The sequence below is a fragment of the Felis catus genome, chromosome C1 (assembly GCF_018350175.1).
Source record: "Felis catus isolate Fca126 chromosome C1, F.catus_Fca126_mat1.0, whole genome shotgun sequence".
Classification (NCBI taxonomy): domain Eukaryota; kingdom Metazoa; phylum Chordata; class Mammalia; order Carnivora; family Felidae; genus Felis; species Felis catus.
In genome coordinates this window covers 64,567,854-64,584,552 of record NC_058375.1, presented here as the reverse complement: position 1 = coordinate 64,584,552, position 16,699 = coordinate 64,567,854, and the positions used below count along the sequence as shown (strand labels likewise).

The 16,699-nt window shown below is 37.2% G+C and overlaps 1 protein-coding gene and 1 pseudogene across 1 annotated transcript in view; one reads left to right on the top strand and one right to left on the bottom strand.

Moving 5' to 3' along the window:
* Nucleotides 1-227: 227 nt before the first annotated feature.
* Nucleotides 228-16,699, top strand: part of PIGK (phosphatidylinositol glycan anchor biosynthesis class K) — a 120,385-nt gene continuing 103,913 nt past the window's right edge. Inside the window, exons 1-3 of the mRNA XM_003990242.5 lie at nt 228-385; nt 3,917-3,970; nt 10,036-10,127. Coding sequence (XP_003990291.2) covers nt 293-385; nt 3,917-3,970; nt 10,036-10,127 — 239 coding nt within the window. The 5' untranslated portion in view covers nt 228-292. The remainder of the gene's footprint in view (nt 386-3,916; nt 3,971-10,035; nt 10,128-16,699) is intronic.
* Nucleotides 12,792-12,888, bottom strand: LOC111562073 (annotated as a pseudogene).

Sequence of the window (16,699 nt, the reverse complement as noted above, 5' to 3'; positions counted from 1 at the left end):
GATTTTTCTCCTTCACTTTTCAGACAATTTTTAAATGTTATACCTATTTTATAATACAAAAACGGAAAATGCAGTTAAAAATAAAGGATCAAATTCTTCTTTCAACTCTGCCCCAACAACCCGGAAACTTGAACTCTGTGCCAGCGCTGTTTACTAAGGGCCAGGGACGGGCCGGCATCAAGGAGGTGGGGCTGGCGTCGCAAAAAGAAACAGAAGGCATGCAAAAACCCGCGGCGCTGCTTTACGGCACTCGCTCCGCCTCTCCAGGTGCGGGCGGCGGAAGCCGGGAAACATGGTGGCCTCCTGCTTTCTTCGCAAGTGTTTGACTGCCCTGGCAGGGTTGTTGCTCTTGTCCTTCGGCAGCTTGGCCGCTAGTCAGATCGAGGTAGGAATCAGGCCCTCCGAGCGACAGGGCCCTGGGAGGACAGCTGCGTTCTGGCTGTGAGCGCACCAACAGATAACCCGACTCAACAGCAGCAGAGGGAAGCATCAGCCTCTTACTAGGCTGACTGGGCTGTGGGGAGGGTGTCGGTCTGTTTCGCCCTTTTAAAACGACGAATTTAAAGAATCAAATCTTAGGAGACGGAGGAGGGCCTGATCCATTGCTCCGACGAGTGTGTGGTCCCTAGCAGTTGAAATGAAAGCACAGGAGTGAAGCACCTACTTTCCTATTAAACTACAACGCTCCCCTTTGACAGGAGTCACATGGGTACGGTGTTTTATTTTTGGCTCGCAGGAATTCTGGCCTTTTATAAAACTTTTGCTCTCCCTAGTACTCTGACAATACTTGAGGCAGTCTAGATCTGTGGCATCGTTGTCAGACTTGCATATCCTGTTGGCTAAGGGGCCGAATAGCACACATTTGAAAATCTGTGTCCAAAGTTTCATCTTCTGTCTAGCCCACCTCCTATGGGACAGCTACTAAGTCAGAAACGTGTTTTGATTTTTTAAAAAATAACCCCCCTTTTTTTTATCCCACATTTTGATTAACACTAAATTCTACGTTATGAGCTTTAAAAATTGCTTTCATCTTTCCAGTTCCACTGGCTTAATGCAGGCCCTGGCCATTTCTTGCCTAGACTATTGCAACAACGATCTTGTTTCCCTCAGGCTTCCAAAGGCCCTCACTTAGATGTTAAATTAGTCTTCATAAAATGCAGATATAATGGGGTTGTTCTTCTGATTTAATCCTTCCAGTGTTTTCCAGAGGAAAGTCTAAACATCATGATCTGGTCTGTGCTCACTTTTGTGGTCTTCTTATTGGAGCCCATTCTTTCCACCATTTAAGTGTCCTGAGTTTAGACCAGTGGATTATAAACTTTTTGAATACATACCTCCCCAGTTGAAAAAGACACAAAGAATGCACCCTTTGTCTATATCCATGAATTACTACTAACCTATATATTCGATATTTATAAGTCATTTTTTAATATACTACAAATATAAAAAGTTCCGCTATTTTCCTCCTTTATTCTAATGGATTATCGTGTGTACTTCATTTTGGATAACATTACTATTACTTTTTTGTAGTTATATTGTTGCTGTGCTTTTTCACATTACCATGTTTTATAACCTCATGTTTATTCTGTCCATTTACTAAGATGAAGTAGAAGCATAACTTCTGTAGAGCCTTTCCTTATCCCTTGTCTTTGTTTATACTGTTGTAATTTGTACACTTAGCTAATATAGCACTTATCTGTTATAATCCATATATGCTTTATAATATCTATTATTCCATCATCTTTCACTTAAAAGTGCAATAGCTCCCTAACTGGCCCGGCTCAAGTCTTTCTTCCTTCCAGTCCGTTTTCTAAGCTGCAGCCAGAGTAATTTTTAAAAATGCAACTCGGATCATGTATCCATAAACACCTTAATGTTTCTTTAAGGATAAAGAAACATTTATCCTCTCTTTCTCTTTCACAGACTTCTAGTAGTGCCAATCTTTCAGTTTCTAAAAACCTTTAGGCTCCTTTCTGCCATTAGGGTGTATGTTCCTTCTGTCTGGAATTATCTTCCCTCTTCTCTTCATCTTTTGGGTCCTAACCTAAATGTCACTTCTCTAGGGGAAACTTCCCTGACGCCTTCCCACTTCCCACCCCCCGAATCAGGTCAGGTCAGGTCTCTCTAGGGGTCTACTGTACTCTTTCATGATACTGTGTATCTTATCTTGGTAGAATTCATAGTTTGCCCTCATCTGCTTAATGTGTGTGTCTGTCAGATTGGATAGTAACCTCTTTGAAGGCAAGTACGATGACTATTTTTGCCCATCATTGTATTGTGAGCGTTCAGGACAGTGGCTGGCACATGGCACCCAATGAATGTGATGAATGAATGAATGTTACATTGCAGTGTAATGTGTTTGCATGCTTCCTTATTGAACTCTGGGATTCTTCAGAGAAAGCAGCATGTTATTTAGTGATTTTTTGTATCACTATACATTACATGTACATGGCACATGATAGGTGCTCCACTCATATGCAGAATGAATAACTTTGCAGTGCCTATATTGTCTAAACAATCACAAAAGAGTTTTGCCATAACAAAATTTTCACTAAAGTCTTAATAATGTAAGAATTTTCAGCTAGAAGGGACATTTGAGATTATTGAGTCAACTCTTACTTTCTACATGAGGAAAGTCAAGTCTAAAGAGCTAAGTGACTTACCCCAGTCTCACAGTCATGTGAGGGATAGGACCTGGGCTAAAGCCCACATCTTCAAATTTTTAAACTAATGCTTTAATCCATTGTAGCACATTTTTTCTTTAGCATCTAGGCAGCTGTTGAGAAAGGTTTAAAAAAAATGTGTGTGTGTGTGTGTGTGTGTGTGTGTATGACACATTTGAGTGAATTTATTTTATTCTCCCTGCAGTTTTCTTGCCAGCTGAAAATTAGAACAGCTAAAGTTAGTTATGCAATTTCTATGTTCCAGTCACCATTCCTACCTTCTGTGTGTCAGGTAATATTACTATGGGCACAGAGAAGCTTTCCTAAGCTTTTACAGCTTGTAAATAATAGGGCCCAGATTTGAATCCAGGAAGTATGACTTTCAGTAATTAATACTGGTTGGTAGTAGATCTGGGGTCATTAAGGTTTATATTCACTATTATTTTTTTTTTAATTTTTTTTTTTAATTTTTTTTTAAAGTTTTTTTTTTATTTATTTTTGAGACAGAGAGAGACAGAGCATGAACGGGGGAGGGTCAGAGAGAGAGGGAGACACAGAATCTGAAGCAGGCTCCAGGCTCTGAGCTGTCAGCACAGAGCCCGACGCGGGGCTAGAACTCATGGACCGTGAGATCATGACCTGAGCCGAAGTCGGACGCTTAACCGACTGAGCCACCCAGGCGCCCCAATATTCACTATTATTTTAATATATAATAAACATAGTGTTCCTTAAGTATCTGGATACTATTGGATGTTGAGGTTTTTAATGTTCCACAATGGCAAATATAGTTCAGACTTTAACAGATTAGTGAAATGGTACATGGCAGCATGCTAGAGAATGTACTCAATCAGATGTAGTGATGTGTTCATATAAAGTAATTGGAAGCATCTAGTACAGAATAGGAGGAAAAAATTAATGAAACTTCAACAAGAAGCATATTATTAAGTGTATACTCAAGGCATGAAAATAAGTCATTCACAATTTGAAGACTGAATTGAAAAACTAGAAGCTGAGGAATGAGGAAGAGCTGGTTGTGTTCGAGATACATTGTTTAAAAACAAGCAACTCCCTCCACAATGCCCCCAACAAAAAAAATGAAACTTTTGTCCTTCATAAGGTCAAATACTAGAACCTTTATAAATTTGCATAATGATAATTTACTGTCATTGTAACTGTAAAGACTTCATGAATCTTAACTTTTTTTTCTCAGAAATGTGGTTTTTCTAATATATTTGCTATTATTTGACTTGTAGGATCAAACAGAACAGTTCTTTAGAAGTGGGCATACAAACAACTGGGCTGTTTTGGTAAGTATGTAGCTATTCACATTAGATACGTGTCTGAGAAATTTTGTGAATCAGATTTTTGAAAAAGAGTTTTTATTTTCTCATATCTTATAAAAAATTCCTTATTTTGATTTGGCTATATTTTAAGTTTACTGTGTCAACTAATAATATTCTGTGCCTTCAATATATTGTCAAGTGGTGATGTGTAAATAAATATAAGAATAAATTAAATACTATTGTTAAAGGAAATATTTTATAAAATATAGAATCATTTTTTTTTTAATTTTTTTTTTCAACGTTTATTTATTTATTTTTTTGGGACAGAGAGAGACAGAGCATGAACGGGGGAGGGGCAGAGAGAGAGGGAGACACAGAATCGGAAACAGGCTCCAGACTCTGAGCCATCAGCCCAGAGCCTGACGCGGGGCTCGAACTCACGGAGCGCGAGATCGTGACCTAGCTGAAGTCGGACACTTAACCGACTGCGCCACCCAGGCGCCCCTAGAATCATTTTAATAATGGAAACTAGTAATTGTATTTCTTTTTCCTTTTTTTTTTTTGAAGTAGGCTCCATGCCCAGTGTGGGGCTTGAACTCATGACTCTGAGATCAAGTGTTGGAAAGTCTACCTCCTGAGCCAGCTGGATACCACTGTATTTCTTATCTGTAATATTAGATACTCTCTACTTAGGTTATTTTTTTAGTTATCTTTTTTTTTTTTTTTTTTTTTGTCTAGAAAAATAAATAATCATTGTAGAAAATTCAAATTATACAGAAAAGTTTAGAAGAGGACAGATTAGGGGCACTTGGGTGGCTCAGTCAGTAAGCATCTGACTCTTGATTTTGGCTCAGGTCATGATCCCTGATCACAACCCTGGGATCAAGCCCCTCATTGGGCTCTGCCCTGAGCATGGAGCCTGCTTGAGATTCTCTCTCTCTCTCTCTCTCTCTCTCTCTCTCTCTCTCTCTCTCTCTCTCTCTCATTCTGCTCCTCTCCCCTGCTTACACTCTATCTCTAAAAACAAAAAACAAAACAAAAAAGAGAGAAAAGAAAAAAAAGATTACTTTTATGTTATGTGAATCTTAATTTGAAAAACAAGGAAGACAGAGAAAATACCTTCAAGTCCCACACATGCTGGCATTAACATTTTGATGGAATTCTTCTAACCTTCTTTCCCTTCAAATATAAGCATAAAGATAAATGATTTTAAGTTACAGGGGTCATCTTATCACTGTTATTTTGCAACCCAGTAGCAGTATATCTTGGAGATCTTTCCCTGCCAATAAAGAGATGCATAATCATTTCCAAAGGCTGTATTATTTTCTATTTTAGTAATAGAATATTATTAGAAAAGAAAATAAATATTTTCTGTTTTAATGTACCAGAATCTCTAGTTCATGAGCATTTAGATTCTAAAGTTTTATTTTAAACAAGGCTATGTTGGGTAGCCTTATACATACACCTTTGTGAACTTGACTGATTTTATCTTTAGGATAAATTCCTAAGCCATAAGGCTAGGAAGTTATGGAACATAATTGCTCTTCAGAAGTGCTTTACCTCTTTTTTTCTAATCCCAAGACAACTCTGTATTATTAACTTTTGCCTTTTCTCTTTGATTGCTGGGTAACAAATTAAATTGTTTTAATTTGAATTGTTTTGATTCTTAGTAAGGTTTGTTTATTGGCCTATTTTTCTTTTTTGTCCTTTTTATTTTTCTTGGTGTGAATTACCATCTTAATTTATCTGGATTTATAAATTTGTATTTTTAATTTTCCTAACAGAATACATGTATGGGTGCCTGGGTGGCTCAGTTGGTTGAGGGTTCAACTCTTGATTTCAGCTCAGGTCATAATCACAGTATCATGGGATTGAGCTGTGCGTCAGGCTCTGTACTGAGTGTGGAGCCTGCTTGGGATTCATTCATTCATTCATTCTCTCTCTCTTTCTCTCTCTCTCTCTCTCCCCCCCCCCCCCATCTGCCCCTCTCCCTGGCCCTCACTCTCTTTCTCTCTAAAAAAATAAAAAACAAAAAATAGAATACACATAATCAATTTTGTTTTTCCTGTATTTGGAAAGTATTTGGATAGTGGTTTCTCTGGGGGGGATTTATTTAATGACATTTACATGATTAGAAGATAGAATAAATTTGACTTAATGAAAAAAATGTATAGAAGAGTTGACTGAAAGAAACAATGAGGAAATAGAGAGGCAAGAAAGGAAGCAAATTTTTGTGAAAAAGGAAGTGGGGGGCAGATAACAGTACTGCATTTCAAAGCCAGTAACTCATGTTGGGAAAGGAGGAAAACTGAGCACCATGAATTGTGGGATTTCAGATGAAGTGTAAAGGAGGTGGGTGGAGGAATTCAACTGAAATGCAGGACAAACATGTAAGATTATAATTACCTTTACTAAGGCCAAAGGAAGACTCTTAATGTCTGGGGCCTTGTAAGATTGAGAATAGTTTCATTAAAGTATGTAATTATCTACAGGTTGCTAAAAGTAAATATAAGTGATTATAGTTGCTATACATAATTGTATTGTGATTAAATGGGACAGCCTAATGTGGGTTTATGGGTTATTTTATTGTTCTCCAAGAAAGAACACCTCCTCTATACTATCCCTTACAAGAGATTTTATGAAAGAATTGAACAAAAGCTGATTAAGATGAGGAAACAGGTTTTTGGTGACCACTTAAAAGAGGGGAAAACTTAGCAGGAGGCAGGCCATGATCTACCAATTTGAGAGGATAACTTGCTCTACAGGAAACCAAGGGCTCTTCAATGACTAGTCTTTCCATGGGAATTCTTTAAAAAGAGAATAACTGCCTATGTGTAGACAACTAATTGCCAAAGGGCTCATCCTTTAGAATATGAACCTATTAGCTTATACTGCACACACATGGAGGCTTTCCTTGTCTGGGAAACCTCTGTGAACCCCTCTTCAATTGCACTAACTTGGGTCTTAGATGAGAAATAGAGAATGACAGAATTATTACAGAGCATTTCACAACAATTGCAGTTTCACATTGTGTGCGATATTTCACACATTCACTCAGACTTAGTAAAGTGAGACTTCAGTGAATTGTGCTTTCCTTTTTTTAAATGTTTATTTATTGAGAGGGGGGGAGGGACAGAGAGAGAGAGAGAGAGAGAGAGAGAGAAAGAAAGAATGCCAATGCCAAGCAGGCTCTGTGCTGTCAGCTCAGAGCCCAATGTAGGGTTTGAACCCATGAACTAAGAGATCATGACCTGAGCCAAAAATCAAGAGTTGGATGCTCAACCGACTGAGTCATCCAAGCGCTCTGAATTGTGCTTTCTTAAATGGAAAATCATGAAATTTGACCAGAGTCAAGTTGAAAGGACTAAGCATGCATTTTTTTCAGTGGTACATCATTCATATTTTAAAAATACATATGTTTTCCTCTACCAGTTTGAGTTAATTTTTTTTAGTCTTGACTAAAATGATCAGAGGTAAATGGAATGCCCCTTTGGCCTTATACTATGACTGAGAAACTTTTGCCACCAGAGGGAAATACAAGGAAAATTGGATTCCATTTTATTTTCAAGACCTGCTTTGAGTAAATTATTTTTGCTTCTGTTTAATAAAAAAATGTTATAATGATAATCCTTACCCATGGTTTAAAAAAAGTACAATGAGGAAGGGTGTAAACTGAAAAATCATTGTACCCCCTCCCATTTTTATTCTCCATGATCGCTATTATCATTTTCTTGTGTATTCTTTTAGAAATTTCCAGTGCATATTATTACATTTATGTCTACCCCTCTGTCCTTTTCAAAAGACTAGTGGATCATATCCCTTGCTCTTTTACCACTGGCTTTTTTTTTTTTTTTTTTTTTTTGGTATCTCATTTTGAGAATATGAATAATTTACATTAAGTTGGTATTACCTGGTCCCTTCTCTTTTGCCACCTTAATTTCATGTTTAGTAACTTGCTGGTGAAAACGAGGACAGTTTCTTAGGTTTATGCTCATTAAATACTATAATAGCTGAAAAAAGCCTTTTGGGTATGGTAAAATGCACTGAATATAGTGGTGTTTATTATGACTAATGCAGATATAAATTATTTAAACTATTTCTGCTCAAGTTAGGGAATATGTACTTGATCTCTTGCTACTAATGGGTAGTGATTTTGTTTCTAGATTTTTGATTTCAATATTTGCTAGAATAGGCAATGTCATAGTGAAAATTCTTGAGTACGTATTTTTGCGTACTTACATAAGCTAAATCAAAAGGTAAATATTTGGGGTGCCTGCTGGCTCAGTTGGTTGAGCGTCTGACTTCAGCTCAGGTCATGTTCTCATGGTTCGTGAATTCTAGCCCCACATAGGACTCTCTGTTGATCACAGAGCCTGCTTGGGATCCTCTGACCCCCTCTCTTACTGCCCCTCCCCTGCTTACCCTTCTCTCTCAAAAATAAACATTTTTTAAAAAAAGATAAATATTCAAACTTGATATATGTTGCAAATTACCCTCTTAGAACGGTTATTTTAGTTTGCATTCTCAACAGTAGGATATGAGTTATTCATTTCCCCTCACAATAGCCAAAACCATGCATTGTCATGGACTTTTACTTATCAATTCAGTTTATGTTTTTAAAATTATGATAAAAGTTGAGCATCTCTAAGAGTTATAATGTCCATTTTGAGTACCTTTACTATGAAATGTTTTGCTCTCCTTTTCCCATTTTTCAAAATTGGGATGTTCACTTTTTCTTGAGCTATAGTTAATTCAAGTTTAAAAAAAATTTTTTTTTTACATTTATTTATTTTTGAGAGAGAGAGAGAGTGCAGGGGAGGGGCAGAGAGAGAGAGAGAGAGAGGGAGACAGAATCCAAAGCAGGCTCTAGGTTCTGAGCTGTTAGCACAGAGCCCGACACGGGGCTTGAACCCACGAATCATGAGATCATGACCTGAGCCGAAGTCAGACGTTCAACCGAATGAGCTACCTAGGTGCCCCTAGTTATTTCAAGTTTTTCATTTCAGTTAGGACTTTATGGTATTTTTGACACATGGAATTTTACATTTTAATGTAGTCAAAAATTTTAGTCATTTCCTTATTGGATTCCAGGTTGAAAATTTGTTTTAATAAAAAAAATCTTGAGGTTCCTTTCTGTTTGCAGGGGCTATTCTCAAAGCTGTCATTATACCTACTAATCGCAGAGGCATGTGGTCGGAGGTAGGGTGGGAGCTTGGGGGGTAGGTATGCTTCCTTTGGAATGGATTTTCAAGAGGACTGATTTTTGAGACATGGCATTAGATTTTTCTAGTACCGTTGATATCATTTTTAGGAATCAGTTTATTTTTTTTAATGTTTTATTTTTGAGAGAGAGAAATAGCAAGTGGGAGAAGGACCGAGAGAGGGAGACACAGAATCTGAAGCAGTCTCTGGGCTCTGAGCTGTCAGCACAGAGCCCGACGTGGGGCTCATACTCACAAGACTGCGAGATTATGACCTGAACTGAAGTCGGACGTTTAACTGACTGAGCCACCCAGGCACCCCCAGTTTTTTTTTTTTTTTTGTAATGTAAAACTTGTTTGGATTGTTTCTCGTTATCTGTTCAGTTCAACAACTTCTTTATGATGTATTCTCTTATATGCATATAAAATTGTTTTGTATGTTGTCTAACATTTTTCATAACTAAAAATAGGCAGCAATTCAGAGTGAAAGGAATATTATATAACCCAAGATAGTTAATTTTCTTTCCTATTCTGTGAAGAGATTATGGACATTGCCCTTGATTGTAAAGAATTTAACCTTTTAGACATAGGAACATTATAGAATCACATAAATTGCGAGTAACTAAGTTGATTCGGTATTTAATTAAATCACCCAAAGATTTGTTTTCTCTTGAACTGAATGGTCTTTTTATTTAATAGCAGTTATGAAAGACTTCTCTTTAGAGGGATTGGTTTTATTGGCAATTATTTATATGTTTTGCTGTTTGTAAGCCTAAGTTATGATACACTCTTTTTTTAGGCATCTCTGAATCCTACTTAAAGAGAAATAATTCTGTAATCCAGTGGCTTATTTTGATTCATAATAATATGTTTCTTTTAATTCTTTAGGTATGTACATCCCGGTTCTGGTTTAATTATCGACATGTTGCAAATACTCTTTCTGTTTATAGAAGTGTCAAGAGGCTAGGTATCCCTGACAGGTAAGAATTCTTAATAAAGCTTAACTCTGAACCTCAGTGAAAATTACCCTTGGACAGTTGTTACCATTTTTGCATTTTTGTGTTGCTTTGGAAAAGGTAAAGAAACCTGAGGTATTTTTTTATGTTGTTAGAGCACACCATCATTTATAAAGAGCTGTTACTTAAGATCATAATGGCAAATTATATAAAACAACAATCAATACTAAGGTAAAAAGATTTGATAAAGTATAATTGTTTAGTTTCATTTATTATTAAATGCTTTAGTCTGGGTTTTTAATTGTAGGCAACAGAAGACAATTTTGACTAATTCAAGTAAAAAAGTAATTTACTGAAATCATATTGATGAGTTCACCAAATTGCTGAGAAGGTTGTATGTAGCTGTAAGTCAGGAACATGTTAGGCTAGGGAGCAGAAAAGACATCTGGAAATCATGGCATAAAACCATCCAGTAATGGGACGCCAGGGTGACTCAGTTGGTTAAGCATCTGACTCTTGGTTTTGGCTCAGGTCATAATCTCACAGGTTTGTGAGTTTGAGCCCTGCATTGGGCTCCATGTTGACAGTATGGAGCCTGCTTGGGATTCGCTGTCTCCCTCTCTCTGTGTCCCTCTCCCACTTGCATGGCCTCTACCTGTCTCAAAATAAATAAATAAACTTTAAAGAACAAATAAAAAAAAAAACAAAAAACAGTGACAATACTGCTGCCACAAATTGCTGGCTAGACTCAGCTACTGCATAGCTGCTACCATTACCTTTGGAAACTTAACGTTGCTGCTGTTGTCTGCTGCTAAAATCCAACCTGTCCCGTCCTAGGTTGTTACTATCTCTAGCTTTTAATTTAGAGTTCTTGGTGGAAATGTCATATTGGCAGAGCATGGATTAAGTGCCTGTGTTCATGCTGATGAGGTGACAGGAAGAATGACTGTATGGCATTGTTAGCTTCTATAAATGGAGATGGACCCTGCCTTCTATAAAGACTCATAAAGTGAGGTACAGTATTTCCTAATTACATGAGGTAGTTCAGATACCAGGCAAAACCCTGCGCCTCCATCCCCAGATATACGTTCTTCTCTACATTTCATCTGTCAGATATGATAGAGCTGTTTCTGCTACCACCAATAGCTTCTACTAGTTATAGAAGGAACGGCAGTCAATTCAGTTATTTGGGTTTGATTTATTTAGTCCTGTGTACCTTTCTACCTTTGAAGCAGTATAGAAAGAGTTTTGCACCCAGACAGATCTGAGTTTGATATCTGGGGTTAGTGGTGATTTTCGTTAAGTGACTTCATCATGCTAAGCCTGTTTCTTCAGCTATTCCATGATGATAATAGTACCATCTTTGCAAGATTCCGATACTTGCAATAAAAAGCAAATAGAGATACATGCAAAGTGCTGCAGGAGCAAAACGGAAGCAGTGAGTGACTCAGGAAACAAAGATAGAGTACATTCTCTGTAAATAGATCATGTTAGCCTAGGAAGCTGACAAAAAGTATAATTTAATTCCTGTATTTCATCTGAAAATTAAGGCAACTCGATAGTATTACCATTTAATAAAGTACGTTAAGTCTGAGAAAGAATGGTTTGCTATATTATTCTTGTAATTAGCGAATTATAATTTATTAATTGGTTCCCCTCTAATAGGGCTATGTGGTTAGTCCTTTGGCTTTGATTGCTGTTGCCTCTATACCCTGTGTGCTCCTCCAGGAGTTACTATGCATAGTTTGGCAATAGTTACCACTTTGATAAATGAATCTTTGTCTGGTCTCTAGGTTATTATGATATGTTTAAATGGTCCAAGTAAGATTTAGAAGGACTTTTAAAAAATAGAATATAACTGTAAGATGTGTTTTATATACTATAATTGGTAGGTTTGTGCCTGGGTTTCTGAAGGATGTTCTTTAAAGACTTGTTCCTGTTTCACGGGGTGCCTGCGTGGCTCAGTCGGTTAAGGTTCCGACTTCAGCTCAGGTCATGATCTTGCAGTTCGTGAGTTTGAGCCCTGTGTTGGGCTCTCTGCTGACAGCTCAGAGCCTGGTGCCTGCTTCTGATTCTGTGCCTCCCTCTCTCTCTGCCCCTCCCCTACTTGCATTCTGTCTCTCAAAAATGAATAAATGTTAAAAAATTTTTTTTAATTTAAAAGCTTGTTCCTGTTTCACATAATTACATATCTACCTCTGTTTATGATGTCTTTTTGGGGGAATGAATTGAGGATTTAAACCATTTATTATTTTATAAACAGATTAATATACAATATTCAATTTGGCTTTTAGCCTATTTATGGTGAGTATTCTTAGTTATGGAGAATATTACTCTTATTAATGACTTATCTTACTTTACTCCTACCTGGGATTAAATATGAAGATATTTCTGTGGTGCTTGGGTGTCTCAATCAGTTAAGCATCTGACTTTTGATTTTGGCTCAGGTTATGATCTTACAGGTGGTGGGATTGAGCCCCATGTTGGGCTTCATGCTGTCATCAGAGCCTGCTTGGGATTCTCTGTCTGTCTGTCTGTCTCTCTCTCTTTCACCCCTCCCCTGCTTTCTCTCTCTCAAAATAAATAAATAGACTAAAAAAAAAGATATTTCTAAGTAAATTCTTTAGAAAGTAACAAATTATTATAACAGTTTAGAAACTTAAAATCATTAAGAAGAGTTTTTAGTTTTAAAACTTGAATTTCATTTGTGTGTCATCCTTGCACAGGGGCCATGCTAATCTCTGTATCATTCCAATTTTAGTCTATGTGCTGCTGAAGCAAGCACTTAAAGCTTGAATTTCAAACTACAGTTTGAATTTATTTTTATACAGTATGTAACATTTTTCAGTTAAGAAAATATTATCATGACTTCTGTTCATTTTCCAGGTATGCATGCTGAGAAAAATGAGTGGTCATTACATTTAATAAATACTATGAGTAGAGCTCTGTTTTGTTTTTGTTTTTTTTCATTTGTTTTTCAAAGCAGTATTTTACCTTTGTCTTGAAATGCAGGGTATTTGTATTTAGTTTTCCCATGTTCTTCAGTAAGAAATTAGTTCATGTCACAAGTCATTTGCTGAAATACATGACACAGGTGATTGCCTTTTATTTTGGAAGTTCACATCGATCCCATAGGTCCTGTTTGAAACATAACATTAGTGATGTCACTACTCTTGTTCTGATTTCTTTCTGATCTTCTGTCTGTACTTCACACATTCTGGCCATACTGAGCCATTCTCTGTGCCTCGAATGGTTGTCAGTACTTCTGGCTCACTACTACCAAAACCTGGCTGTGATTCTGAATCTCTTGTGGTTAAAAATATAGGTTTCTTGGCTCCACCCCTGGTGATTCTACTTCCCTAAGTCTTAAGTGAGGCCTAGATATCAGCTCTAGATGTGGTTCAGATGCACAATCAAGTTTAGGAAGCACAGATTTAATTTATACCTGACCTTCCAAATTCACATTCATACTTCTTTAAAAACGCATTTCCTGACCCCCCTTCTTTGCTTCTATGGTATCCTGTGTATACTTTTATCCTAACATGATTATACCAGTTATAGTATATCTCCCTCATTGGATTATAACTCCTTGAAAGGACTACGGATTATATTTTATTTCATTTTGTACTTCTAGCGTCTAGCACAGTGTCTGACACATAGTAGGTTCTCAGTAGGTATTGAATAAGTAAATAAGTGACTTGGAAATATTTTATCAGTCGGGCAAAGCACACACAAGTTTGTACTTCAAAAATAAAAACACTTCTGTTTCCTAAATTGTAGTTTAGTTTTTAGCAAATATTAGTCTGTTACAAAAGAAATTTTAATAAATAGGTTGTAGGAGTTTTGTAATATTTTAAAGTATTGACGCAGGGTAAGGGATTTTAATGGTTATGGGGGCAAATAAAAAGACATATTATTATCATTTTCATAGCGAAGTTCATAGCCTGGAGGACAGGTGTTTTGTTCCTTGTCCATGCTTTCTGTGACCTTACCTGCCCTCAGAAATTTTGTTTTTATTTGCCTGGTTTTTTTTTTTTTTTTTTAATTTTTTTTAACGTTTATTTATTTTTGGGACAGAGAGAGTCAGAGCATGAACGGGGGAGGGTCAGAGAGAGGGAGACAGAATCTGAAACAGGCTCCAGGCTCTGAGCTGTCAGCACAGAGCCCGACGTGGGGCTCGAACTCATGGACCACGAGATCGTGACCTGAGCTGAAGTCGTTTGCTCAACCGACTGAGCCACCCAGGCGCCCCTGTTTGCCTGGTTTTAACTTCTTTAAACATTTCACTTTTTCGGGAAATTTTCTGCCCTCAAATAATTGTTTCGGACTAAATCTCTATTTTGCTACCTCTAGTATGCTTAATATGCTTAAGATGAGGGAGGGAAAAGGCATTATGCAGAGGTTAGATCCTAAATTCAGCATGTGAAACAAAATTGAGCCAAATTATTCTCGAAAGTTTCTGAAATAGCACATAAAGTACAATATAGTATTCCATCAAGTCTAACAGCCAGTTTTCCCTCCAGTGCTAGTGCAGATAACTGTTTTCCTTTTCTTTAGTGGAGCACTTGATAAAATGGTTTACTTAGGATTAGGGGATATGTTATGTGAAAGTATACATCTCCTTAATAGTAGAATTATGGGGTGCCAGGGCGGCTCAGTCAATTAAGGGTCCGACTTCAGTTCAGGTTATGATCTCACAGTTCGTGAGCTTGAGCCCCGTGTTTGACTTTGCTGACAGCTCAGAGCCTGGAGCTTGCTTCACATTCTGTGTCTCCCTCTCTCTCTGCCCCTCCCCTGCTCACACTCTGTCTCTCTCTGTCTCTCTCTCTTTGTCTCTGTCTTTCTCTCTCTCTCTCAAAAATAAACATTAAAAAAATCATAGAATTATGATACTCATGCTGTAAGAGGCATATGGAGATTGAGACTGACAGAGACGATGTAGAGTCGTATCTCCCATCTCATGTTTACTTTGGAGACTAAATGCATGGAGTATTAGGAGGGTGGGTGAGGTCTGCTCCCCCCCCCACCGTTTTGGCTGAGTGCATAAGATTAACTTTATGTAGAGTTACATGTGTAAATAATTTTTCTTAAAATATGATTTAGCTCTACTAATTCGGTGGGTATGAGTTTTTGAAATGGTCCCTGTCTGATAAACTATGTGTATAAATAAATCCAGCAGCTTTTCTGACTCCATTTTTTCCCTTTACTCTATATTTTCATCATTATGTGAGATTCCTAATTTAATTAGGAATAATTAATTATTAATGATTCCTAATTTAAACCTTTTTCTTCATCGCCCCTTATTCAGAAACTCTTAGTTTATGCAAAATAAAATTCAAGTCCCCTATGCTGGTACTTAAGGCTTTTGCAATCTGGTTCCAAATCTGACATTCTCATAATTTAATTTCCATCCCTTATGCTCCAGCCACTTCCTTCATGTAAGTTCCTGTATTGGCTTCTGTCACTGCCTTACACTGGTCATTCCACCTATAGTTCTTTTCTTCCTCTTTCTAGTTTTCCTATGCCCAAATTCAATTTATACACTCCCTAGAGCTTTCTTGGTCCTTTTTTCATAAATAATATTTTATTCATACTTTTGTCATGCCAGTTTTTTGTATGTGTAGATCTTATTTCTTCAGTGCTGGTTCTCATACTGTTTGTATTCCTCAAAGTGCCTTCTTTAGTGTATTGTACAGAACTGAATGAATGAATGAATGAATGAATGAAAAGTGTGCTAAAGACTACTAGCTAAGTGAAACCTGGTTGGTCTAGGCTAGAAAGGAAATGTGTATGAAACTGCTTATTTATATTCCCTTTATTTTTTAATTTTATTTTTTTAAGTAATCTCTACACCCAGTTTAGGGCTTGAACTCACAACCCCAAGGTCAAGAATTGCATGCTGTACCGACTAAGCCAGCCAGGTGCCCCTCATATTCCCTTTATGTCTTGTTTCCTACACTGCATTGAGCTAAAAGTACTCTGTAGTCAATTTTATAAACTATTCCCTAATTCCTACTTTAGGGATACATTGGTGGGGTGATCTCACCAGGCAACTTCAAATTCATTTCTTTCTATCAGATAGAAGTCTGTAAGGGTCTTACTTCAGACAAATTAACTTCAACTTTACTTATTGCTTGCCTTACCACTATTTAAATTCCCTTGGGATGTGCTGTTTTGGCGGTCCCTTGTCCTGTTTTACTCCTTTTTAAAATAAAAAATGGTAAAAGTAGAAATGTAAATTTTGGTAGGGTGCCGACTGGGTGGCTCAGTCGGTTAAGCATCTGACTTCGGCTCAGGTCATGATCTCATAGCTCATGGGTTTGAACCCTACATCGGGCTCTGTGCTGACAGCTCAAGCCTGGAGTCTGCTTCAGATTCTGTGTCTCCCTCTCTCTCTGCCTCTCCCTGCTCACACTCTGTCTCTCTCAAAAATAAATAAACATTAAAAAATTGAAAAAAAGAAATGTGAATTTTGGTAATGTATCTGTAACCTAAGATAGAAAAAAAATCATGAATTGCCTATTATTGTGGGTTTTAAAGTCATTGGTTATATGACTTTTGACTGTTGCTTTTTAAACTGCTGTGGATTAGATCTT